General features: G+C 42.7%; 2 protein-coding genes across 4 annotated transcripts in view; both read left to right on the top strand.

Moving 5' to 3' along the window:
* The first annotated feature begins 7,019 nt into the window (after window positions 1-7,019).
* On the top strand, window positions 7,020-14,978 carry ovca2 (OVCA2 serine hydrolase domain containing). The gene is made up of 2 exons (XM_060848244.1): window positions 7,020-7,249; window positions 9,646-14,978. The coding sequence occupies exons 1-2, from the start codon at window positions 7,060-7,062 to the stop codon at window positions 10,146-10,148; spliced, it is 693 nt and encodes a 230-aa protein (XP_060704227.1). The 5' UTR covers window positions 7,020-7,059; the 3' UTR covers window positions 10,149-14,978.
* A 10,716-nt stretch (window positions 14,979-25,694) lies between these two features.
* Window positions 25,695-26,373, top strand: part of trim37 (tripartite motif containing 37) — a 108,675-nt gene continuing 107,996 nt past the window's right edge. For all 3 annotated transcript variants that reach the window (XM_060847836.1, XM_060847838.1, XM_060847837.1), the window contains exon 1: window positions 25,695-26,065. The gene's annotated coding sequence lies outside the window, so the exon portion shown is untranslated. The remainder of the gene's footprint in view (window positions 26,066-26,373) is intronic.

Below are 26,373 nucleotides of genomic sequence, written 5' to 3'. Positions count from 1 at the left end.
CAGGACCAACTTTTTTGTCTGGGACAATCCTCAAATCGGGCGTGTAATTTTTGATGAGGCAGAGTGAGGTTTGGAAAGGGCTCGGATGCAATCCCGTGTGTTACCAGAGCCTGTGTGTGATACAGATATAACCAAAATGAACACACACTTACAAATGCCCCATTGTGCTGTTATCTGTACGTTAGAGAATGTGTTGTTTTGGGAGGATGAGCTGATATGTTGTATTGCCACACAATTAACACTCCTGTGAAGGTGTTGTGTCCCTGTACAAATACAAAGGCTAATGCTGTTATGTGAAAAACTGTGTCAATTTATTCAGTTTGATTTCCATTCAGGTAAGGAACTGTGTCTGTCCTTGAAATATGAAAAGTGAGGATAGGAGGCTGTAGATATTCTGACTGTTAGTAACTGTTCCTGCAGATTCACTTATCACACCACAGAAAGGTGACTGGGTTTCTCTCTGCATTTTATTTCCAAGCATGACACGGAAGGTGGAATGTGATTTGAAATGTTACAAGAAAAGTATGCTGCACATAACATTTATTTATCACACTCCTGACAAATCTATAGTGCAGTCCAGTCATTATTTCAGCATCATTTAAATGTTCAGGGACATTGGGTCATGTGGAAGAAGAAGTTTGCATTTATTTAATATCTTTCAGGATTTTAAGACACTATAAATGTAGTTTTCCAAATGCTTTGGAGGTGCCGGTGTTGGACAGGGGTGCACAAAGTTAAAAATCAGGTTATACAACACCAGGTTATAGTCCAACGGGTTTATTTGGAAGCACTAGCTTTCAGAGCGCTGCTCCTTCATCAGGTGGTTGTGTACGTTTTCAAATGCAGTCATACAAAGTGTAGGCGTAAACACTCCAGAGTCATAGAGATGGACAGCAGTTGAAGAAATTCTGGCCCTGGTATTTGTTTTGAATATTTCAACTGTCCTGTCACATTATGTGGGTAGCTTAGTGGTTAGCACTGCTGCCTTAAATTTAATCCATCCCTGGGCGACTGTCTGGGTGGAGTTTGCAAGTTCTCCCGTACCTGCGTGGGTTTCCTCTGGGTGCCCCAGTTTCCTTCCACAGTGCAAAGATGTGCAGGTTAGGTGGACTGGCCGTGTTAAGTTGCCCCATAGTGTCCAGGGATGTGCAGGGTGAGTGGATTAGACATGAGAAATGCAGGGTTACAGGGATGAGGTGGATGGGACATTCTTCAGTGGGTTGGTGTGGATTCGATGGGCCAAATGGCCTGCTTCCATACTGTAAGGATTTTATGATTTTTTTTCTTAACGTGTGACACCAGAGGTTGAATCCGACAGATTGGAAATATCATCAGCTATTCCAGCTGGGAATTTTACTTCGGACTTCCCTGATTGGATTAGTCAGTTTTGATCTGGAGAAATCACTGTTGTACCACAAAGAGATTTCAACTGACCGCTATCCAATCCGTAGAAACTAAAAGAAATTCCCACTGACCATTTTGATAACAAAAATAAATAAATTTGTGGTATAGATTACCAACCTACATACAGCTAAATGTTTCTGTATTCTCCCATAATTTTCTGTGTTACTTTTAGTGGAATCCTGACCCACTTTTCGGGGGTTGTTTCAGGGGCATGTGACGTTTAGCCAAAGGAGTAGTAGTGGTGCTAGAGTTAGCTTAAAGTGCCCAACAATGGGGTGGGGAGGTGGGGGTGGAATGGGGGGAGTCAACCAAGACCAATCCTCTGAATTTGTATTTACTCACAAATATACAAACTGCGAAGAGTTGCCTATTCAGCACCTTCAAAGCTTCATGGCTCAATGATTAGCACTGCTGCCTCTCAGCACCAAGGACCTTAGTTCAATTCCAGCCTCAAGCGACTGTCTATGTGGAGTTTGCACATTCTCCCTGTGTCTGGGTGGGTTTCCTCCGATAGGCCAAAGATGTGCAGGTTAGGGAAAGTGGCCATGCTAAATTGCCCCAGTATCAAGAGGTGTGCGGGCAAGATGGATTGGGCATGGGAAATGCAGAGACAGTTTATAGGGGGTGGTTTCTGGGTGGGTTGGTCTTCAGAGGGTCATTGTGGACTCAATGAGCTGATTGGCCTGCTTCCACACTGTAGTGATTCTAAGCCCAGTCTGCTATTCGATAAAATCATGGTTGATCAGATTATTCCGCATTCCAGCTTACCCGTGAAAACTTTTCACATCAAGGATCTATTTACCTCAATGCTCAAAGCATCTGCCTTCCACCACCTTCTGAGGGAGAGAGTTCCCACAACCCGCTGTGAGAATGTAGAACATAAAACCATAAGAACTAGGAGCAGGAGTAAGCTATCTGACCTCTTGAACCTGCTTTGCCATTCAATAAGATCATGGCTGATCTTTTTGTGGACTCAACTCCACTTATCCGCCCTCTCCCTGCTTCTATATTATCGATTTTCTTCATAATTTTATCTGTTTCTATAAGATCCCCCCCTCATTCTTCTAAATTCCAATGAGTATAGTCCCAGTCTACTCAATATCTCCTCATAAGCCAACCCTCTCAACCTTGGAATCAGCCCAGCGAACCTTCTCTGCACCCCCTCCTGTGCCATACATCCTTTCTCAAGTAAGGAGACCAGAACTGTACACAGTACTCCAGGTGTGGCTTCACCAGCACCCAGTACACCTGCAGTATAACCTCCCGTTTTTAAACTACATCCCTCTCGTAATGAACGACAATATTCCATGCCTTCTCATTTACCTTCTGCAGCTGCAAACCAATTTTTTGTGAATCACGCACAAGGACACCCCACTCCTTCTGCCAAGCAGCATGATGCAACTTTTCACCATTTGAAGTCCAGTTTGCTGTTATTCCTACCAAAATATGACCTCACATTTACCAACATGCCCATTCACTTAACCTATCTATATCCCTCTGCGGACTTTCAGTGTCCTCTGCACACTTACCTTAGTTATATGTGTGAACTTTGACACATTACACTTGGTCCCTAACTCTAAATCATCTCTGTAAATTGTAAACAATTGCAGTCCCAACACTGAACACTGAGACACACCACTGGTCACTGATATCCAACCAGAAAAACACCCACTCTTTGCTGACTGTTAGTTAACCAATCTCCTATCCATGCTAATTCATTGCCTGTAATGCATTGCACTTTTATCTTCTGCAGCAGCCTTTTATGCTGCACTTTGTCAAATGCCATCTGGAAATCCAGACACACCATATCCACCAGTTCCCCCTTGTCCAGTGCGTTCGTAATGTCCTCAAAGAATTTCAGTAAATTGGTTAAACATGACCTGCCTTTCATGAATCAATGCTGCATCTGCCTGATGAGATAAATTCTATCCAGATGTCTCACTAATTCTTCCTTGATGGTGGATTCAAGCATTTTCCCCACTACAGAAATTAAGCTAACTGGTCGATAGTTACTTGCCTTTTGTCTACCTCCATTTGTAAACAATGGCATCACATTTGCTGTTTTCCAATCTGCTGAATCACCTCAGAATCTGGTGAATTTTAGTAAATTACCATGTGCGCATTTGTTATTTACCCCACCATCTCTTTTAGTGCATTGGGAAGCATTCCATCAGGGCCAGGAGACTTGTCTACTTTTTACCCTTAGCTTGACCCAACACTACCTATTTTTGTGATAGTGATCATTTCAGCAAAGTGCAGCATAAAAGGCTGCTGCAGAAGATAAAAGTGCAATGCATTACAGGCAATGAATTAGCATGGATAGGAGATTGGTTAACTACCAGTCAGCAAAGAGTGGGTGTTTTTCTGGTTGGATATCAGTGACCAGTGGTGTGTCTCAGTGTTCAGTGTTGGGACTGCAATTGTTTACAATTTACAGAGATGATTTAGAGTTAGGGACCAAGTGTAATGTGTCAAAGTTATTTGTAAAATGTTGTGCTCATCTCTGACTTAAATGAATGACACCTTATTTTTAAACAGTGACCTCTCAGTCTAGATTCTTCTACAAGAGGAGACATCCTCTCCACATTGGGGGGGGTCTTGACAGAGTCACTGTACCCTGGACCTTCTTTATTTCAATCAAGTTGCCATTCACTCTTCTAAACTTCAGCAGATAAATGCCTAGCATATTTTGAAGTAACTGCACAATTGAAGCCTCAAAACGGGTCGAGAAGACAACAAGTGCCACTCGTCCTCACTCAGAAAAATGATTAAAATTTTCTGATGGTGTAGCCAAATCAGCGAATGAGGAAAATTAGCCATGACCTTCAGGAAGGATTCCACTTACATCCCTCACAAAACCTGTAGCAAAAAAAAATCATGTCCTTATGGATTCAAGAGTATAATTGCTAATTGGATCGAAAATTGGCCTGACAACAAGAAGCAGAAGGTATCCATTAAAGGAAATTACTTGAGTGGGACAGCTGTGATTGATGGAGTCCCACAGGGATCAATCCTTGGACCTCTGCCTTTCATTATGTAGTTTATGAGACGAATGATTGATTTTCCTGATGGTCGAACACGGTGGAAAAATCAAGGCATGTCAACAATTTGGAAATTGTTTGTTCAGGAAAAAGAGGTTGGGGGCCTGAGGGAGATGTTGCAAATGCCCATTCTGTGCTGATAATTGGCAGGCAGGCCAAGTAATGACCATCATCAGTGACTGACGGATGGATTTCAGCGCATTCAGCAGGGAGGAGAAGATTGGGACAGTTGACAAAGTCAACAATAGTCCCACCACAACAAGAGGCAGCAGTTGCCAAGGGACACATGTCAAGATATGTAGCTGAGTAAATCAATATATTATATTTGACTTAATAGTGTTGATGCTCTGTGACACATTTCCATCTGGCTTTGATCTCTGGAAGGAAAGTATTTGCATTTATATAGCACTCCACATGACCTCAGGACACCTCAAAGTCAATGATGTACTTCTGAAGTGTAATCACTGTTGTAATGTAGTACACGTGTCAGCTAATTTGAAAACAGTCAAGTCCCACAGATAGCAATGAGATTTTGGTGTTATGAAAAAAAAGGAAATAAGAGAAGAGGGGGCCATTTAGCCTGTCATAGCTGCTATACCATTCAAGCCAATCATGGCTGATCATCTATCCCTATTTACTTGATTTCATAAACATTCAGAAATCTATTAATGACTAATGAACAAACTCAATGATTAAGACTTCACAGTAATTCCAAATATTCCCCAACCTCTGAGCAAAGAGATTTCTCCCCAGTTAAACAGTTTGGCTCTTACGACAAAAGTTCCCTGATATAGATCTACTAGCCAGAGAGATTATCTTACCTACATTCATCCAGTTACACTTTATAAGAATGTTGTAAGCTTCAATGAGATGCTGGTTAAATATTGACCAGGAGATTTCCCTTTCTTTGATTAGTGCTACAAATTTTTTTTCTGCCCACCAGAAAGGGCAGGTAGGGTCCCGATCAGTGTCTCACCTGAAGGTCGAGCTACCCTGAGATTTTGACATTGACTTTGGGTCAAGTCTCTGAAGTGGAACCTGAAACTCAAACCTTCTGACTCACAGCCAAGGCTGCTGCCCAATGAGCTATGACTGATTCAGTGATTATAAAATTAAGTCAGTCCTTTTTCATGTTTCCTTATTTGTCGGTCTTCCTAGGAGAGATCAGGTATTATTGGAGGAATTGTGCTGTTATTTCTCATGAAAATATTAACTATACCTCCAAATTAACAGCTGAATGCTGCTGATAAACTCAGAGTGTCCTCTTACAGCTGGATGGTAGTTCTTCATCTTCTCAGATGCTTTCTGTTCTGTTTGTGACCAATTCTGTCCCCGCCCCCAATCAAGGTCCAAAACACTTCCATTTGGGAGAGTCTTTATTGTGAATCAATGTTTACCTTCAGTACAATCTTGTATGGTCACCTCTGACTTCCTGAAGCCTTAGGCACAATGGGACTAGATTGGGTTGGGATATCTGGTCAGCATGGACAAGTTGGACCGAAGGGTCTGTTTCCGTGCTTTACATCTGTATGACTGTAAGTCATGAATGTGATAGAAAACTCCTGGATAGATGCACCTCCAACAATAATCAAAAAGTTCAACATCATCCAGGGCAAAAACAAAACTTACTTGACTGGCATGCCCATCACTTACAACATTCACTTCCTCCCAGGGCCAGGGACAGAAATCGTGGGCTCTGGTGCTATTTCGCGACCAGGCCTCCAGCCCCTGACCAAGCACAGCAGAAGCCAGAGGACCCTGGGACTTCGTTATTGGGCACTGATAAAAACCCCAGTCCACAGACCCTGCTCCTTTAGCCACCAATGTATCTTGGCAGCAGTGTGTACCATCTCCAAGATGAACTGCAGAAATTCACCCAAGCTCCTTAGTTAGCACCTTCCAACCCATGCCTTCTACCACTGAGAACAGTAGATACACAGGAGATACCTGTGAGTTTCACAAAGCCAATCACCATCCTGATTTGGAAATGTATCATTGTTCCTCTAATGTTGCTGGGTCAAAATCCTGGAATTTTTCCTTCCCTAGCAGCATTGTGGGGTCCCTATACTTCATGGAGTGAGACAGTTCAAGAACGTGGCTCATCATTACCTTTATCAAGGGGCAATTAAACCAAAGTGTGCTGGCCTAGGCAATGACACCTTCATCCCTTGAATCACTGAGTTTCATTGGAATTAGATAATATATTCATAGATTCATACAGCATAGAAACAGGCCCTTTGGCTCACATATCTATGTCAACCAACAAACACCAAACCACACTAATGCCATTTACCTGCACTTGGTCCATAGCCTCCTAGGCCCTGGCCTTTTAAGTGTATTTAAATATCCAGTCATTGCAATGGAAATCAAACAAAATATTCTTTTTCCTTTGTGAACAGCTTAAAAGGTGCATAACTGAAGTTGGAAGCATCTGATTGGTGTAATTCTAGATACTTTGTTTGTTGTATCATTTTGGATGACTCAGTTGGATTGGGGAGTAAATTGGTGTCGGGGGAACAATCTATCGGGCGGGCAGTGTGTACGCGGCTCTTGGTTGTCCAGTCGGAGGGGTTTGGGTGGCGGGCTCCTGCCGGTTGTAGTTGCCGTCGCTGTAATGGCTCCGCCGGTGCTGCGGCTGCTGTGTGTTCACGGTTACCGTCAGGACGGCAGGATTTTCCGAGAGCGGACCGGCTCCCTGCGGAAAGCGCTGCGGAAACGCGCCGAGCTGCTCTACGTGTCGTCGCCGCTCAGGGTGCCCCCTCCGCTGGGGGCGACGGCTCAGCCTCCTGCAGCCGCCGGGGACGGTGAGTCGGTCAGGCGAGTCCGGGGAGGGAGCTGGGCCTTGTCGGTGAAGGGGCCACAGCATTGAGTTTCCAAACCTGGACTGTTACCCCGGGGGCCTCCAAAATCAACCGGGTCACTCATAAAATCGGAAATATTGCAGATGCTGGGAATCTAAAATCAGAATAAAAATAAAATACTGAGTATTTCCAGCTTTTTGTTTCGTTTTAAAATTCCCAACGAGTTCGAGTGGCCTTCCTTTCTGTGACCCAGATTTCCCACCCCCCAGACTGTGGGGGGGACTGGTCCTGGTCCTGGTCCTGAGTCCCCCCAGCCACCAAAGACAGTCGGACTGACCCTGATTCCTCCCCCCCAACTATGGAGCTGACCCCTGATTCTCCACCCTCAGACTGTGGGGCTGACCCTGATTTTACTCATCCCCAAACCGCAGCTGACCCTGATTATAACCCCCCCCCCCACACACACACACACACACACACACCAAGACTGTGGGAATTAACCCGGTTCTCCCCCATTTCCCCCCCCAAAAAAATTGTGGAGCTGACACTGAATATTATCAGGGTAACTAGCATAAAACAACAACAAAAACAGAAATTGGTGGAAAAATTCCACAGCTCTGGCAGCATCTGTGAGGAGAAATCAGAGTTAACATTTCGGGTCCAATTACCCTTCCTCAGAACTCCAGTTAACTTGGGAGAAACATTATCTCTGATTTCTCTGCAGATGCTACCAGACCTGCTGAGCTTTTCCAGCCATTTCTGGTTTGGTTTCTGATTTACAGCATCCACGGTTCTTTTGTTTTTTTTTTATTTAGCATAAAACAATACCTTGCATTTATTTAGCACCTTTATAAGTAGCTCCAAGTCCTAAAGCTGCTCCAGGGAACTATAATCAGACAAACTTTCGCACTGAGCCGCATGAGGAGAGATTCAATTGGATAACCAAAAATTTAGTCAAAGAAGCAGGTTTTAAAAACTGCCTTAAATAAGGGGAGAGAAGGGGATGGAATGCAGATGCAGCCAATGGTGGAGCAAGCAATTAAAGTCAGGGCTTTGTGAGAGGCTTGTAGAACTGTACGATATATGTGGATGAGAAGACGCAAGGCTGTGATCAGATTTGGAAAGAAGGAAGAAATTTTAAAAACATGTTATTGTTTAACAAGCATAGGCACCAGATTTTGAGTGATTCCGTTCCAAAGCCAATACGTCCTGGCAGAGTAGTAGATGTGATCTATATGGTCTTCAGTGAGGCATTCGTCAAGGTTTCCCACGGGAAACTGATTAGCAAGGTTAGATCTCATGGAATATAGGGAGAACTAGCCATTTGGATACAGAACTGGTTCAAAGGTAGAAGACAGAGGGTGGTGGTGGAGGGTTGTTTTTCAGACTGGAGGCCTGTGACCAGTGGAGTGCCACAAGGATTGGTGCTGGGCCCTCTACTTTTTCTGGACCAGATGGGCCAATGGGTTGAAAAGTGGCACATGGAGTTTAATTCAGATAAATGCGAGGTGTTGCATTTTGGGAAAGCAAATCTTAGCAGGACTTATACACATAATCGTAAGGTCCTAGGGAGTGTTGCTGAACAAAGAGACCTGGAGTGCAGGTTCATAGCTCCTTGAAAGTGGAGTCACAGGTAGATAGTGAAGAAGGTGTTTGGTATGCTTTCCATTACTGGTCAGAATATTGAGTACAAGAGTTGGGAGATCATGTTGCGGCTGTACAGGATATTAGTTAGGCCACTGTTGGAATATTGCGTGCACTTCTAGTTTCCTTCCTATTGGAAAGATGTTGTGAAACTTGAAAGGGTTCAGAAAAGATTTACAAGGATGTTGCCAGGGTTGGAGGATCTGAGCTACAGGGAGAAGCTGAACAGGCTGGGGCTGATTTCTTTGGAGCGTCAGAGGCTGAGGGGTGACCTTATTGAGGTTTACAAAATTGAGGGGCATGGATAGGATATATAGACAAAGTCTTTTCCCTGGCTTCGGGAAGTACAGAACTAGAGGGCATAGGTTTAGGGTGAGAGGGGAAAGATATAGAAGAGACCTAAGGAGCAACTTTTTCACACAGAGGGTGGTACGTATATGGAATGAGCTGCCAGAGGATGTTGTGGAGGCTGATGCAATTGCAACATTTAAGAGGCATTTGGATGGGTATAAGAATAGGTAGGGTTTGGAGGGACATGGGCCGGGTGCTGGCAGGTGGGACTAGATTGGGTTGGGATACTGGTCAGTATGGACGGGTTGGACCGAAGGGTCTGTTTCCATGCTGTACATCTCTATGACTCTAATAATACTCTCTTACCAAGTTATCCTGCATTCCAGGAATAAATATTTCTTGCACTTTGATCCAACATTTCACACACGGGAAAGTGATAATTCTAGTATGTTTCATTGATCCAGGGACTCAAATGGGGGAAACTGAGGAAGATGGCCGTGGCTGGTGGTTCTCAAACCCGGTTGAGGACAGTTTCAATGCCTTGGATCATGTGGAGACCTGCAAAGGGCTTGAAGAATCGCTGGAGACCATCTCCAAAGCCATGGCTGAATTAGGCCCATTTGATGGTATCATGGGTTTCAGCCAAGGAGCAGCTCTTGTGGCAATGGTCTGTGCCCTCAAACAGAAGGGAGACCCCAGATTCCAGTTTGATTTTGCAATTCTTGTGGCAGGCTTTAAGAGCAGGTGTAAGCTCCATGAGCATTTCTATCAGCAGCCCATCGCTATTCCGTCTTTGCATGTGTTTGGTGATACTGACCGGGTCATCCCTGGAGAATTGAGCCAGGACCTGTCCAAATCCTTCGTCGATCCTGTGATTCTTACTCACACGGGAGGACATTTTGTTCCCGTCTCTGCTCCTCAGAAGCTGGTTTACTCAGAGTTCTTGGAGAGGTTTCAGAAGAAATAATTCGAGCCTCAACTAGGTTTTATCGTTAAGGCATTTGTTTACTGGAGATCTTTGAAATGTGATGCATTTCCATTTGCTTTAAAGATGAAGAAATAATCCCAGATAGTTCATCCAGAGGGTGGTGATTGTGGACGGGTATGGAAGAATACCCAATTTAACATAGTCTACCCATTGTGAGAGACCCTGAGAACTCGTCTGAATCCCTCACAAACATAAATTTCTCCTTAATTAATCCTGGCCTTGTCCAACACTTGTGGGCATATGATTTTCCAAAGAGTCACTGGACCTTGATCAGGATTGGGAACTCAAGCTCATCTTCCTCAGAACCAACCATGAATGATTTTTCTGCCTTCTTTGCTGTGAGCCATTGTCACATTGCGAGCACCTATCTTGTGCAAATAAACCATGTCATTATTTAGAAAAAAAGGAAAACTAAAGGACTAGACTTGCATTATTTTTTCTGTTGAATGTGAGAATCATCGGTAAGCCCAGCATTTTGTTGCTTGACCCTACTCAGCATTTTTTACAACTGCTGGATGTCTCAGTGGGTTTTTTAAATTTCTTCTTTCACGGGTGTGCGCATCACTAGAAGAACCAACATCAGTTGCCCGTCCCTAATCACCTTTGAACTTAATGGCTTGCTCGGCCATTTCAAAGGACAGTTAAGAGTCAACGATGTTGCTGTGGATCTGGAGTCATGTGTCACAGACTGGGAAAGGATGGCAGATTTTGTTTCTTAAAGGACGTCAGTGAACCTGACTGAGTGACTGATTTTTAAAACAATTGATGATAATGTCATGATCACCATCACTGAGGCTGGGTTTATGTTTTTGAAAACTTATTGCCAGTTTTTAGGTCTTTTCTAATCAACTTTCTCAGGGAGATGTCTCTGGAGCAGATAGGCCTTGAATCCTGGTCTCTTGGTCCAGAGGTAGGGACTCTGTCACTGTGTCTGGTTTTTAATTTGTTAGTTCATTAGTTAATTTGTGATGACACCTCTAGAGTAGGTTGGACTTGAGCCTGCATCTTCTAGCTCAGAGGTGGGTCTACTATTCTGTTCCAGATCTTAGAATTTAAATTCAATTTATATCAGCTGCCATGATCTGAACCCATGTCGCCACAGCATTAGCCTAGGCCTCTCGAGTACTAGTCCAGTGACATTACCACTGCATCACCATCTCCCTGTGAGTTTTCCACTCTCTTCTCCTTCGTGCACGTGGTCATCTTGAACTGGGCCGACTTGAACTCAAGGTGGTAGGAAGCAGCTCTGGCATAAGGTTGTCCAGCCACGCACCCTGATTCACTTTAGTTCCCATTAAGGTCACTGGCAGATCTATTTCCACCACAGCCAAATACTGTAGCTGTGTTTCCAAGATGCTTTGTTCATTGGTGGTTCCCAAATTTTTCCCTTTGAAGCTAGAGAGTGGGAGAGATTGAGAGGGGGAGTCTGTTAGAAGGGGAGAAGGGCTATTATAGTTCAGTCAGAGCCATCCATTGCCATCTCCGAATTCACCACCTTGATCTCACTTAAGATCTTAGTGCTCCCCGATTCCTACATGCCTGCATTCAATTCCCATGTGCTATGTTGTTAACATGCCGCTATTACTCAGTTGCCAGGCAGGAATATGCAGCAGAAAATGATCAAAACAGGAGCAGAAGTGCAGCCTTGAGACTCTGAGCCTTTACCATGGCCACCTGTCTGGTTAGGCAAGCTAAATGCACGTTAAACTCCTTCAGGGCTTCTTGTCATCAAGCAGTAAGATTCCCTGCCATTTGCGAGTTGAACTTAATCTTGGCAGAAAGGGATGCTGTTTGTGGAGGTTTGAATCACATTCTGTTAAATCTGGAGGTGAAACTCCACCTGAGCCTATATGCATAGCATCCAAAACATTGAGGGAAACAGAATCGGACGAGAATGGAGAATAATGCCCTTTTATCCACAATCTTCCATCTTGGTAATGGGTGAAAATAAGTGAAGGGAAGTGAAAATTATTAAGTGTTTTGGTGCATAAGGAAGATGATACAAGAGACTCATTGGGACAGTCTGATGCCTGAGCATGTTCTGTGGAATGGGAAGACAGAGGACCATGTGTGAAGTTGGGTTATTTGGCTTGTCTTGCCTGTGCTGGTTTTTTGGTGGAGCTTCCCAGCTGGTTTCCTGAATGTTTTCCATTCGAGCGTTTATCGAGCTCACTTCTGAACATTTCTGTAATATCCTGTTTTCAACACCCTTCCGGGCAAAACATTCCAGATCATAATAACCTCATTGTGTAAAATAAAAGTTTCTCAATGCCACCTCTGATTCTTTTGCGGATCAGTGTAAGCCTGTTTCCTATTACTACTCAGCCTCTAATACTGCAAATGACTTCTTATTCCTTCTAACAAAATCTTTCATAATTTTAAATACCTCTATCAAATCTTCCCTTAGCACAGAAACTCAGAATTGTTGTGCTGCAGAGAGGGGCCCATCATAAACGCACTGCCTCTGCACATGAGCATCATGAATTTGTGTTATTCTTCTGCTTTTTCCAATTGCCCTGCACATTGTTTCTATTTAAGTAATCATCCGTTGTCCTTTTGAATGCCTCATTTAAACTTGCCTTCATTATATTTTCAGGCAGTGTTTCCTGATCCAACCTAGTTGTTGTGTGAAAGTTTTTTTTTAAATTCACCTTACATTTACTTCCTTTGAAAATAATTTTAAAACTCCTCTTTTGTTTGCGATCCTTTTAAAAGCAGGAACAGTTTGTCTCTATCTACTCCGTGCAGTCCCCTTGATTTTGAAAATCTCTATCACATCTTCTCGTTGCCACCTTCGCTCCAAGGAGAATTGTGTCAACCTCCTCTGTCCTCACAATCCTTTCTCTATTAACTTCAACATTGCTCATTCTCCTGCTGGCATGTACAAGAATTCCTTGACAGAAAGTACCATAGCCTCCTCTGGCATTCAATGCCTCCCCTTTCCCCTCTCAATCAACTCTTCACCCTCCCCTCTGCAATCTCCTCCAAAATCCCCTCCTTTTAATAGCAGACTTTTCACCTCTCCCAAGGTTGTGTTTTGCTCTCCATCTAACTGGACCTGGCAGATTCTAAACTGATCCACTCTGAAGGACAGAAGATGGTAAACTAGTTCATGAAAGCTTGATGTGACACTGTGCTGTGGAGAGCTATTGAGTAATAATTGCCCCCATACACACCCAAATAAGGAGGTAAACTGTTTGGGGAGGGAGAAGTTTGTATTCATCTGGTCTCAACAAGGACACCTTATTGAGAGATGACCGAGGCAGAACTGGGGCACAGCCAGCCAATGCCTACTCATTTAGGGTGCCGCATCTGTTGGGCTGAACTGAAGATGATCTAAATGGAAGAAGAAACCTCACTTGTCTGCACTGAAACTTAAGAAAGGTCGGTAGATAGCTTTTTAAATTATCAAGGTTATTTTGGATCGTTGATGGCTAGAAGTTGAGGAACCAGTCAGTTGTGATCTATTTGAATGGCAGGGCACATTGGAGGAGCCTGCTCCTGTTCCTCTTGTTGTGAACTGCTGGTTGATGCGGTTATTCTCACCCATAGCTGGCAAGTTGCACCAGCTGGTTTGCTTGTGGGTACTCTTCCCCATGAACTAACAGATCATCCCTCTTGCTAGGTCCCAGGCTATGTAAGCTAGACACACTGCAGACTCTGAACAAGCACATCCACTCTTCCTTCTGTCTTTGGCTCCATTTATGATGGATTTATTTGGAAATGGAAGGTGACAGGAAATAAACAGGGACCCCCAGAGAGATACCTGCTAACAACCTCACAGCAGATGGCTTGATGTATTGAACAATAATTTGATATAAAATCAAATGATTCCTATTAGAGTGACAGTCACTCAACGAGGTCATACCATCAATTATGGCAGAAGCAGAAACTTGCTCTGTTTGTAAAACACATTCTTTTGCAGTCGTTTGACTTTGGTTTCTCCCTCACTTTAACTCTGTTCAGAACAGTAACAGAAACATCGTCTCTGTGTCTACTCCATCAATTTAAAGAGCGCTATCATCTTCAACTGTCGTCTCTTTTCCAAATCAGAGCGGCAGCTCGATCATATAAACACCCACTGTTTATGTAACACGCACACAGTGGGGAGACTCCTGTTAGAGAGATTCAGGTCAGAGTTCATTGTATAAACAATTGTACTGTTATAAAACATTGTACATTTTCCCCCGTTTCTTATTTCAATCATCATTTGGCAGTAGATGGTTTGGGATGTCCGCATGTGATGAAAGTCTCTAGTAATCTCTAGTACAGCACCTTTGAGTGTAGTACAAAGTCCCAGGATGCTTTACAGAGTCACTATCTGAGAAAAATGGGCGCTGTAGGAAAAGAGGAGCTATTGAGCAGAAGCCTGGTTGAGGAGCTGCTTTCTAAGGAGAGCCATAAGGGAGGCCACAGGGACGCCGAGGCAGAGCCCTGAGGGAATCAAAGGGTCTGAATGGAGTCTTGCTGTTTGCAGTTGCTTGAAGAATTGGGTCTGACTACTTTGTGCTTTTGCAGCTTTTAAGAAATCCTTGTACTCAAATGAAGTGAAGGAGTGGGTGCGAGGAACATTGTCCAGGGCTTGTAAATTTCCCACGTAATTGCAAAAATAACATGATGATCCTGTCGGTATATTTGTTAGCCCAAAAGCATAAATTATGCTTGTAATTCTCAATAATGGTGTAACCTGCAATTAAATTTTGCAAGTATATTTATTTTCTAAAGTGTGGAATGGATCTAACTTCTCATGTCTTCTGATACTGTTGGTACCTGTTGCACAAGTAAAGCACAGTCAAATTGTTGTTTCAATACAGTCTCTTATTCTGTGTGCGGTCTTTTTATTTCCCTGTTCATTCTCCTATCAAAACCTTCCAGAATACAAGAAGGAAAACTTGGGCCAACTTGCTGCACACCTTCTGCTGGTTTGATCCTGTCATCAGCTGCGATGAGCTGTCCAAAGGAATCCAGATTTATTTGGATGCCTCATTCTCTCCCCCTTTCTAAATGAAGCACTTTAGTTCTGAGCGCTTGATACTTCGGCTAAGGTTAGAACACCCCATGTTTTAGACTGATTGCCAATGCAATGCCCACCACTTATTCCAGGGCAGCCCTAAACCCTGTGCAACAGAAATCTAACATTATAAGCATGGGTCAATAATTAGTGCTGTCATCTGAGTCAGAATGTTAGGAGTTCAGTCGACATCCCAAAGATTTGAGCAGAGCATCTCTCAAACCCACGACTTCTACTATCCAGAGGGCCAAGGGCAAGTTCCTCTCTAAGCCACTCACCATCCTGACTTGGAACAATATCACTTTTTCTTCACTGTCACTTGGCCAAAATCCTGAATACATTTCCTAACAGCATTGTAGGTGTAACTACACCACATGGACTGCAGTGATTCAAAACAATTCACAACCATGTTCTCGAGCACAATTTGATGTGTGCAAAAATTCTGGATTTGTCAATGAAACTCTCGGCCTGTAAAAGAATTTGAAAAAACATCTGGTTTCACTGCAGTACTGATTATTGATAGTGCAGTCTCTGGGATCAGCAATACTGAGGTCCTGTCTATCACCTCCGATTTATCCCATAACTAACAGTATGAAAACAGCCTATGTGGACACCTATCTCCTTGCCATTTGTGGAATCTTGCTGCGGGCTGATTGTTTCCCCGTTTCCTGCCATTACAACAATGACTACCCATCTAAACATAATTTCCTGTGGGTGTGAAAGGTTCCACAGAAATGAAAGTTCTTTCCTGCAGTGGGTAACTGGATGTTTTGGTATATTGTCAAATGCTGCAATATTTCCTCTTGATGGCCTGGTAAACCTAGTGGAGCTGGGGAAGTGGTGAGGTGCATGTGCTGAATTCATGGCGTTTCTTAGCAAACTCTGCCCAAATGGCATTCCTGGCATAAGCTCGCACAGCGTGGAGGCAATGTCGCTGGTTTATCACTCTCCACACTGGGGAGATTCCCAACTGGGCAGGGCTGAACATTGCAGAGACATTTCATTTTTAGGTGCCACGTGTCAGGCAGTTGGCAGAGGGCCAATACACTGATTTCAGAATTGGGTGGAGATTTGCACTTGTCTCTCATTGAACCCAGGGATGCTGCGCTGTAACGGATGGTAAATCCTCAGGAGTTACACGGGAAAAAACAACTTGTTTTATTGCAAAAAAAACAATCCTCCTGTTAGTCATCTTCCTCCGCTATCAGCACCTGTCATCTGCTGCTTATGGCTGTAAAAGCAGCTGCTTTTTGTGTGAGATCAGCGACTGAACATTCGTTGCTGAATGTTAAAATAATCATCCTGTGAATCCGGTTGTAAAATAAATTGATGCAGAACCTGAACTGTTAACTTTGGCAGAATTTGAGATGTAATTAATTCTAAATTAAATCCGGTCACAGAATGAGCATGTCACGCATGTTTGGGGATATTTTGCTAGATGAAATTACGTGTTAAATTTTGCAAACATTACTTGACAGTATCCTGGAGGAGAGAATTGGATGCGCTGATGCAGAATCCACCCTTACAGTCCCCCTCCTGATAATTTAAAGTTGTTCTGCTAACAGAAACTTGAATTAAATTTCTCCAAAAGTTCATTTGAGCTGCTAAAATAAAAGCAGTATATTAGCTTGAAAACTTCTTAAATTATCAGGTAATACTAATTAAACAGCTACAAATTAGGGATAGAATGTATTGCTTCATAGGTTTTAAATAAATTGAACATGGTATGATGAAATGCTGACTTTCCTCTCCTCTTGCTTCACCAGTATCCTCCGTTGCCTGAGGGTTGCTAATTATGGCATTTGCCATGATTTCACTCTGGGGCATGGGAAAAGAGCAGCTCCCAGAACTAGCCCACCTAGTACAGGATATGAATGTAGTCTCCTGGTGTTACTCTGTACCACACTTTAGTCAACAGAATTAACAAGCCCCTGAGCCCTTCCCCAACACTGAATTCATAATACAAGGAGGGAGAAGATGCAAGTTTAAATATAGAATTTGTCATAAAGTTTTTTAGTTCCCTTCTTCCTGAAAACTCCCTATCTCTCACTGTTTCTCCCAGTTTGATGCTCGAGTTTCAGTTTTCCTGGTGCTTACACAGTACCTGGGACATTCCTCAGAATCAGGAGGTTTTGGGTTCAGGTCACAGTCCAGAGGAAATTTTCAGCTGACTGTTCAGGATTGATGAAGGTCCTGCGTTCAGATGAGCTGTTAAACCAAGGCCTTGCTTGCCCCCTCAAATGGATATCAAAGATCATATGTGTCACCATCTGAAGATAAAGGGTATTTTGTCCAGTGTTTATCCTTCAATCAATGTCATACAACAGATTAATTGGTCGTTAGCACATCCTGTTTGCAGGACCTTGCTGTGCACAAATTGCATGCTGCCTTTCCTCCATTACGATAATTACACTTCATTTGGCTGTCATTGGGATGTCCAGAGGTCATAAAAAGCAACATTGTCAAGTGAATGCAAGCATTCCTCTCCTATACAGAGCCATCGGATGAATACACAGTCCCGTCTTATTCCAGCACTAAGTGCAATTCATTGCAGCAGTACTCGAACTTTGCTGTCCTCCCCTCTCCCTCAGCACTGTAAGCTGCTGTCAAGCCCATCTAACCTTGAGTAGGATGAAAACACCTGGCAACTGGTCTGAAAATCATTTGGATTAACTGATTATCTGAGAGATCTCCTTGTAATATGAGTGCTTATAATAATACATTCTTATGTTTCTCTGTTGGCAGAAACTAATACCCACTTTGTCCAAAATCTCCAATTAGACTTTTGATGCTGTGCAGTGAGTTCATAAATAATAATCTCCCAATCACAAATATAGTAAATAGCTTCTGAACACTGTAAAAGATCTTGGCTGTTGACAAGTTCTTGGAGCATAAGAGGAGCTATAACTGTACATGGTCGGTATTTCTCTGCTCCCATATTTAATTCATTAGTCACCTACTAACCAGGTAACAGATGTTCTGTGTGGACTATTCTCTCCAGTGATCAGGAATGGGGATATTTTGTCATCCAGGAGATGACATTAAAATGGAGTGCAGCCACCGTCCTATCCATAGTGCTGCTAGAGCATGACTTCAACCTGTTCCTTTTGACACGCTGTTGCTAGGCAACTGCTTCAAAGCAGTTCAGCTGAATGCACTTCTGTCACAGAAACAAAGCCCAAGTATTTTACTGCTGCCTGTTGGGGGGGGGGGATAGGAGTGTGCCCTTCACCCTTCCAGGATTTTCACTGGAGGGGGGAAAGAGAGTTTTTAAAAAATCTTGAAATACATGCACAATTCTATGATTTTTCCACCTTATTAATCCTCAAACCCCAATGTCCCCAAACTCACACCTGGCCTGGTTCACCCATCAGTCGCTGTATTCGCTTGGTGTGGATTGGTTCCTGTTTTGGTAATGCTTCAAATTTAAAATTGCTCATCCTTGTGATTGAATGACCTTGTCCGTTCCGTACCCCTGTAATCTCCTCTGACTCCAGAACCTCAACCCAATCTGTTTGCACTTTCCAGATTGTGGATTGATATTAAATTTTGTTCCATAATTACTTATGGAAAACATGTTGAGACGTTATATTAAAGGTGCTTTTTTAAATGCAAATAATTGATGCTACTTTGCTTCATAACGAACTGATTGTGTTCCTTCTAGGTGATCCGCTGCTTGAAGCCTCTCTATGTTATTGAATTGTTGCTGTGCAGAATTAGATCATTTGGCCCATCATACCTGCAATGGCTCTCCAAAGAGCAGTGCACCTTGTGCCATTCCCCCACCTTTTCCCCTGTAACTCAATGCATTTGTTCTTATCAGATAAGACTGTAATTTCATTTGATTAAACCTGCCTTCCTGCTGTCAGGCAAAGCATTTCAGACCTTAATGACTGGCTGCATGGAAAAGGTTTTTTACTTTGTTCAATTGACAGGTCCTTCTGACCTGCTTTGAAAACTATCTCACCATCCCACATACTTTGCCCTCCAAGGAAGAGTTTCTGCTCACTCCTTGAGGGAGGTGAGTACTGGGGAATGAAGCATTTTTCCACTTTCGATATCCTGTGTTAACATAAATCCACCAATTTGGGTGGAGAACACTCGGATTAAAAAAATACTGTGGATACAGATCCAAAGAAGAGTTGTATTGGATTTAAAATGTTAAATCTGTTTTTCTCTCTCCTCAGATGCTGCAGACCTGCTGAGTTTCCCCAGCACTTTGTTTTTATTTCACATCGATAACAGTTTGACACAATGTAAGGGTACTTAAATTCTACATTAACAGTGCACATTGGGCCCAATCTCAGAGTATGTAATAGTGCAGCAATGTAGTAATTATTTCAATTTCTCACATCGACCATTCCATACCTATCTGAGTGCTATAAGTTGATGGCTGACTGTAGCTGCATGCTCACCAGAACCTGGATAAACAAACATATTACACACAGATACAAATGAGATCCATTTCAGCTTTTTGAACTCTGCCTGGAACAGAATGCTAATGTCCAGCTTGCACTGAGAAAGGAGGTGAGTTTGGGTAGATTTTTGAAAGTGGGAAGAAAGAGGAGTTCAGAGGAAGAATGCTGTACTTTTATTACAGTGGATGGTCTAATTGGGTCTACATTAGAAGCTCAAGGAAACATTTCCCATGTTATTTACAATATTTACCAGTAATTTGGGTGAGGGAAATGCCAAGTTTGTAGACAACACAAAAATAAATGGGTAGGCAAGTTCTGAGGATGAAACAAAGTCTGCAGACGGGTATAAACAGATTAAGTGAGTGGGCAAAATCTTGGCAGATGGAATATAATGTGGGAAAATATTAAGTAATGTACTTTAGCAGGAAGAATAGAGAAGCTGATTGTTATTTAAGTGGAGAAATGCTGAAGGAAGCTACAGAGAAGAGAGACATCTGAGAGTCCTTGTGCATCAATCTCAAAAAGTTAGCATATAAATTCACCAGGTAATAGGGAAGGCAAATGGAATGTTGGCCTTTAGTTTAAAGGAAATGGAGTATAAAAATTGGGGGTGGGGGGGAAGGGAATGGCTTACTAAAATTACACAAGGCACTAGTCAGATCATAGCTGGAATACTGTGAACAGTTTTGGTCTCCTCACCTAAGGAAAGATATGCTGACATTGGAAGCAGTCCAGACAATGTTCACTAGATTGATGCCAAACTGGAGAGGTTTTCTTATGAAGAGAGGTGGAGTAGGCTAGCCATGCATTCATTGAAGTTTAGAGGAACGAGAGGTGACTTTATTGAAACATAAGATTCTTAGGAGGCTTGACAGAGTTGATGCTGAAGGATAATTCTCCTTGCGGAGGGCATAATCTCAGAGCAAGGAGTTACCTATTTAAGATGGATATGGAAGAATTTCTTCACTTTGAGGCAAGTGTATCTGTGGAATTCTTTCCTGGGTAAAGTACATTTAAAGCTGAGACAGATTTTTAATTCGAGGAGATATGAGGAAAAGGCAGGAAAGTTGAGTTGAGGATTATCAGATCAGACATTGAACAGCAGAACAGAGTTGGCTCAAGAGACCTACTATTGCTTCTATTCTCATGGTGTTATGCTGGGTTGATGGGTGGAAGAACCTGGAAGGGGAAGGGTGGAATGAATGAAGTGATTTGAAAATCAGAATTGCAAAGCTGATAAATAGATGTGGAGATAGAAAAGAGTGGGATTTTGATGGGTCACAGGCTTTTGAGATCTGAATCAGTTGTAGGTGATGTGGATTTACCAGTACAAGTATTGGAAAGGTTCAGGTTTAAGGTGATGAAACCATCAATGTGGTGTTCCATAATATAGGAGTTGAGGTTAGTGACTGAACCACTAGTGGATGGAGGTGGTCTTGATGATGGACGTGTCATCTTTGATTCTCATGTCAGACTCTGAAGATTGTGGAGCTTAAATCCCACTCTGAACATTTGAGCAGAAAACCCTGTTAAATTTTAAGACAGTGCTGCACTTTAAGAAGCTGTCTTGCAGATGAGAAATTAAACTGACATCCCACTTGCCTTCTGAGGTGAACACAAAACATCCCATGGTTGAATGAAGAGTGCAGGAGGGTGTGCCAGGAGCAGCACCCATCATACCTTAAAATAAAATGTCAGCTTGGTGAAGCTACCAAGCAGAACTTAGCTGAGTGTCAAACAGCAGAAGCAGCAAGTGGTAGACAGAGCTAAGTGATCCCTCAAACAACATATCCAATCTAAGCTTTGTAGCCCTCTCACATCCAGTTGCAAATGGTGGTGGACATAGCTGAAGGAGGAGGCTTCACAAATATCTCATCCTCAACAGTAGAAGAGCCCAACACATCAGTGCAAAGATAAGGCTGAAGCATTCACAGCACTCTTCAGCTAGAAATGCTTAGTGGGCAATCCATTTTTGCCTCCTCCCAGTGGTCCCCAGCATTACAGGTACCAGTCTTCAACCAATTCAGTCCACTCCACATGATATCAAGAAATAGTGGAAGCTCTGGACACTATCCATGGGTCCTGACAACATTCTGGCAATAGGACTGAAGTCTTATGCTGTAGAACTTGCTGCACTCCTAGCCAAGCTGTTTCATAACATCTATAACACCGGCATCTACCTGACAATGTGACTCACCTCCTGATTCCCCAAAGTTTGTCCACCATCTACACCATCACTGGTTAGGAGTGTGTTGGAATGCTTCCCAATTGTCTGGAGGAGTGAAGTTTCAAGAACACTCAAGAAGCTTGACACCATCCAGAACAAAATGGCTCGATTGGCATCATATCCATAAACAACTGTTCTTGCCACCATGGATGCTCAGGAGCAGCAGTGTGTACTACCTACAAGATGCACTGCAGAAATTCACCAAAGATCCTTAGAGATCATCTTCCAAACCCACAACCACATAAGTTCATCCTTTTCTTACGTGGGTTCTGAAGCTACTCAGCAGTTTTTGATGGCTTCAGTCCAAACAAGTAGCTGAAGAGGGAAACAGAATCAGCATCTAAAATGTGATATTAGATTGTAATTTTATTACCTTTTCATTAATAAGTCCAAAGGCCTGACTACTTTGTGTGATAATGTGCAATATTTTATACTAATTAACTTCAACATTGTAGTTGAGTTAATTAGAAAATAGACTCTCCAGAAATATAATTCAGATATTCTATTTTCATACACAAATTGTCGTATATACATAAAGATGATTTGAAATAAGTTAAGCTAATTAGATGTTTTGAAAATTGCTTTCCATACTCATTGTTTCTAAATTATTTGACTGCTTGTCCAACACTTAATCTTAGATGAGCAAAATTTCTTCCACCTCAGTCTTGTATTGGAAAGTTCAAACCTATTCTCTTCAGTCTCTTTTGCAAAATCTATGCTCAAACCACATCATTCCTCTTCCTGGCTACTGTCTGAAACCAACCCAGAATATTCACAATCTTGGGTGTTGAATTTGACCCCCTAGGATGAGATTGCTATAAGAGATTGCCATCACTAGGTCAGTCATTTGTACTGCATCCCCATAGTTTCTAAATAGCTGAATTCATCATCCATGCCTTTCCTTGTAGACTTGACTGTTCCAACCGGTCTCTCAACTCCATAAACTTAAAGCTAATTGTAAATTTGCTATTTGTATTCTAATTACCCATCACCCCAATGCACTCTGATTTATTGGTTCCCAGTTAAGCAACACCTCAATTTTAAATTCTCAATCTGTGATCAAATCCTTCTATGGCTTTTCCTACTATTGCTATTTGCAATTTTATAAATATCTGTTCTCCAATTCTGCCCTCTTGTGTATCACTGATTTTAATTGCTTCATTATTGTATGCTGTCACATTACCTGCTGTGGAATTCACTCCCTAAACCTCTTCAGTTTTCAGTGTTTCCTTCTTCCTTTAAGATGCTCCTTAAAATCTTTGTCTTTGTTTGAGCTTTTATTGATATTCCTGAATATCACCTTAAGTGGCTGAATGTGAAGTTCTGTTTGAAAACGCTCCAATTCTGTGCTTTGTAGGTGTAATGCTATTTTAAAGTTGCTGTATAAATGTAACATTGTTGGTTGTGTTTTTTTATCTTCATACAGCCAGATGTTTGCAGTTTAATTGGAACACATTACTTCCTTTTATACTTTATATTAACAATATTAAAAAGCCAGGTTTTACGCAAAATTGGAAACTTGGCTTCCACACATGTAGCCTCAATAATAACTTAACTTGAGCTATTCTGGGTACACTTATCGAACACTAAATGTTCAGGAAAGAGAAGTTGTACTGAGCACTGAAATCAGGAAGTGTCAGTGTGACCGCTATTGTTGAACACAGAGTGAGCCCTATAAACAACAATGAAATTAATGATTGGTAAAATAGTTTCTGGTGCTATTATTAATTGGGGCAATGTTTAAAGAGGAAAGTTTCCCATAAAATTGCACTTTGTTTAGTCTGTCTGATTGCTCGGCTAGAGCCTCAGTTTAATATCTCATCAAAACCACATCTTACAATAATGAGACAGTGCTTCAGTTCATACTGTCAACTGTGGATCAGTTGAGGGGAGATCATTGTGTCGTGGTGAATTCACTGAACCAGTAATGCAGAGGCCAGTCTAATGCTCATTCAAATTCAGTTAAGAACTATATAGAGTCACAGAGATATGCAGCACAAAAACAGTCTGGGATTGAGAACTAGTTTCATTGACATTGACCATGATGGCCATCAGTTGAAATAAAACCTCATTTGGTTCACTGATACCCTTTGTCATTACCTGGTCTGGCCTTCATGTGACTTCAGAGTCACAGCAATGACTCTTAAATCTCCTCTGAAATGGGACTGCAAGCTGTTCAATTGAAGGGAAGTTAGGAATGGGGCAATAAATTCTGGCCATGTCAGTGATACCCACTTCCATCAAAGAATAGAGAAAAACATTGGTACCATCCTCACCTCTGAAGATTAATTTCCCTTTCTGGAGACCTGAACACAGTTCACACCCCATTCCTCAAGGCATGCTGCATTGTCGGAGGTACTGCATTTCAGATGTGTTGGCAAACCCAGGAACTGTGTGCCCCTCTCAGTTAGATGTAAAACATCCCATGTTGTTAATTGAAGAAGAAGAAGCTATTCCTGTTTTCCTGAGCCAATAAGCATCTATGAACCAACATCACAGAAATGGATTCCCCAGTTGTGAGCCCATTGCTGTTTATAGACAATAGACAATATGGAGCTTGCTGCGTCACTTACATGACAAGAGTACATTTCAAAAAATACTTAATTGGATATAAAGAAATTTGGGATTTGAGAGATCGCCAAAAATGTTTCATTCTTGGGTAGGCTATATACTTGAGTCCAGGAATCTAATGTGAAATCAGAGCTAAGAGTTCCATCAACAAGAGTCCTAACCCATATGGAGACTAGGAAGAATCTAAAGAATTTAAAGCAAAAACAAAAACCCTGAACTAAAACTAAAACTGAAATGTGAAAATCTGAAATAAAATCAAACTGCTGGAGAAATTCAGTAGGTCTGGCAATATCTGTGAAGATTAGATTCCCTCCAGGGTGGAAACAGGCCCTTCAGCCCAATAAGTTCAAACCGACAATCTGAAGAGTAACCCACCCAGACCCATTCCCCTACCCAATATTTACCCCTCACTAATGCACCTAACATTATGGGCAATTTAGCATAGCCAATTCACCTAACCCGCACATCTTTCTGAATTATGGGAGGAAACCCACACAGACCGAGGAAGAACTTGCAAACTCCACACAGACAATCGACGGAGGCAGGAATCGGACCGAGTCCCTGTGGCGCTGTGAGGCAGCAGAGCTAACCCGTGCCGTCCCAAGGAGTTAATATTTCGAGCCTGATAATGACCACATCAGAACCCATATTCTGAAGCTTATTAATAGAGTAAATTAAAACTATTTCGGATTTCCAGCATTGTTGTATCTTGCTTTTATTACAAAATTAATAAAATTGATTTACAATCGAACAAAAAAAATGGAAAAACTCAGCAGCATCTGTGGCGGGGAAAAGACAAAACTAACACTTTATTGAGTCCAGTACGACTCTCCTTTAGACAGTACGTTTGGATCGGCTCAGGCTTGAAGGGCTGTAAATTAAGTACATCACTCTCTTTGTAAATTAAGTCTTTGCAAAGTTGGGTTCCTCAAAGTCTGGTTGTAACTTTCACCAACTGGGCTGCACGAACTTCGTTGCTAAGGAATGTATCCTTTCTGCCCGGAGTCGAAGGCACATCAATTACAGTAGCTATGGGAACAGGCTTTAAATTATCGCGATAACTCCTTCGAGCAGGCGGTGCCCAGTAGAGGGTAATCGCCATCCACTTTATGATTGGCCAACTCGAAAGAGCGAGCGTGGTGCTTGGTTGGGCCGTGTTCAAGCTGCCCCCACGTGGTGCGACAGCGAGCAGGCGGGGCCAGATCTTTGGGGGCGGTGGCGAGCCAGCCGCCTCCGGATTGGCTGCCTCGTCTCCCCGGGTGACCAAACGGTCGCCTGCGCTTTTTGAAGAGGCGCGGGGTTGGGGAGGTATTAAAAAAAATGTTATGAGAAGCGTAAAAAAAGAGAAGTAAAACAGCGATCGGCGAATGAGTAACCTAGCTCAGAGTGAGGGGAGAAAAGTAGTGTGATAGAGATAGAGAGAAAAAACCCGTTGAGAGGTGGTTGTGGGGGGGGCGGATCTGCCGTCAGATGCACCGACGCCGGTCAGTGGTTTCTGCAACCGCTTTAGGCCGCAGGCTGAGGCCTACGCACATCCTCCTACACTCACACACAAACCCCAGGGATAACGTTACACTTCACCGGAGCAATAAAATCCTCAGTGACGCTGAGCGAGGGGCAGCAGCAGCAGCATCGTGATTGGGCTTTACCCTGGATTGGACCACGACCTGTGAGTTGAACTGCATATGTAATTGTTTTACACAGTTGTGGTGTGGCCGAGGGATGTGGAATTCCAGCCTTTTTCTTCCAGTGTAGATCAGTTTCAAAGTCAATAATCGGTTTTCCTTGCTTGTGCACTGGGGCAGTCTCTCCTACATAGGAAGGATTGTGTTGCTAAAACAGAAGAAAGAGCATTGTGTTGTGCTTAGTGCCTACCCAGCCCAGCATTAATTCGAGAATTAGTGATAAATCCCCAGAATGGTGTGATCTCCCGAGGAAATGGATTGTCTGCAGGCACATGAATAAGCACGAATTGTA

This window comes from Hemiscyllium ocellatum, chromosome 31, assembly GCF_020745735.1.
Source record: "Hemiscyllium ocellatum isolate sHemOce1 chromosome 31, sHemOce1.pat.X.cur, whole genome shotgun sequence".
NCBI lineage: Eukaryota > Metazoa > Chordata > Chondrichthyes > Orectolobiformes > Hemiscylliidae > Hemiscyllium > Hemiscyllium ocellatum.
Note: the sequence above shows the minus strand (reverse complement) of the source record. Positions and strands in the feature narration are given on the sequence as shown.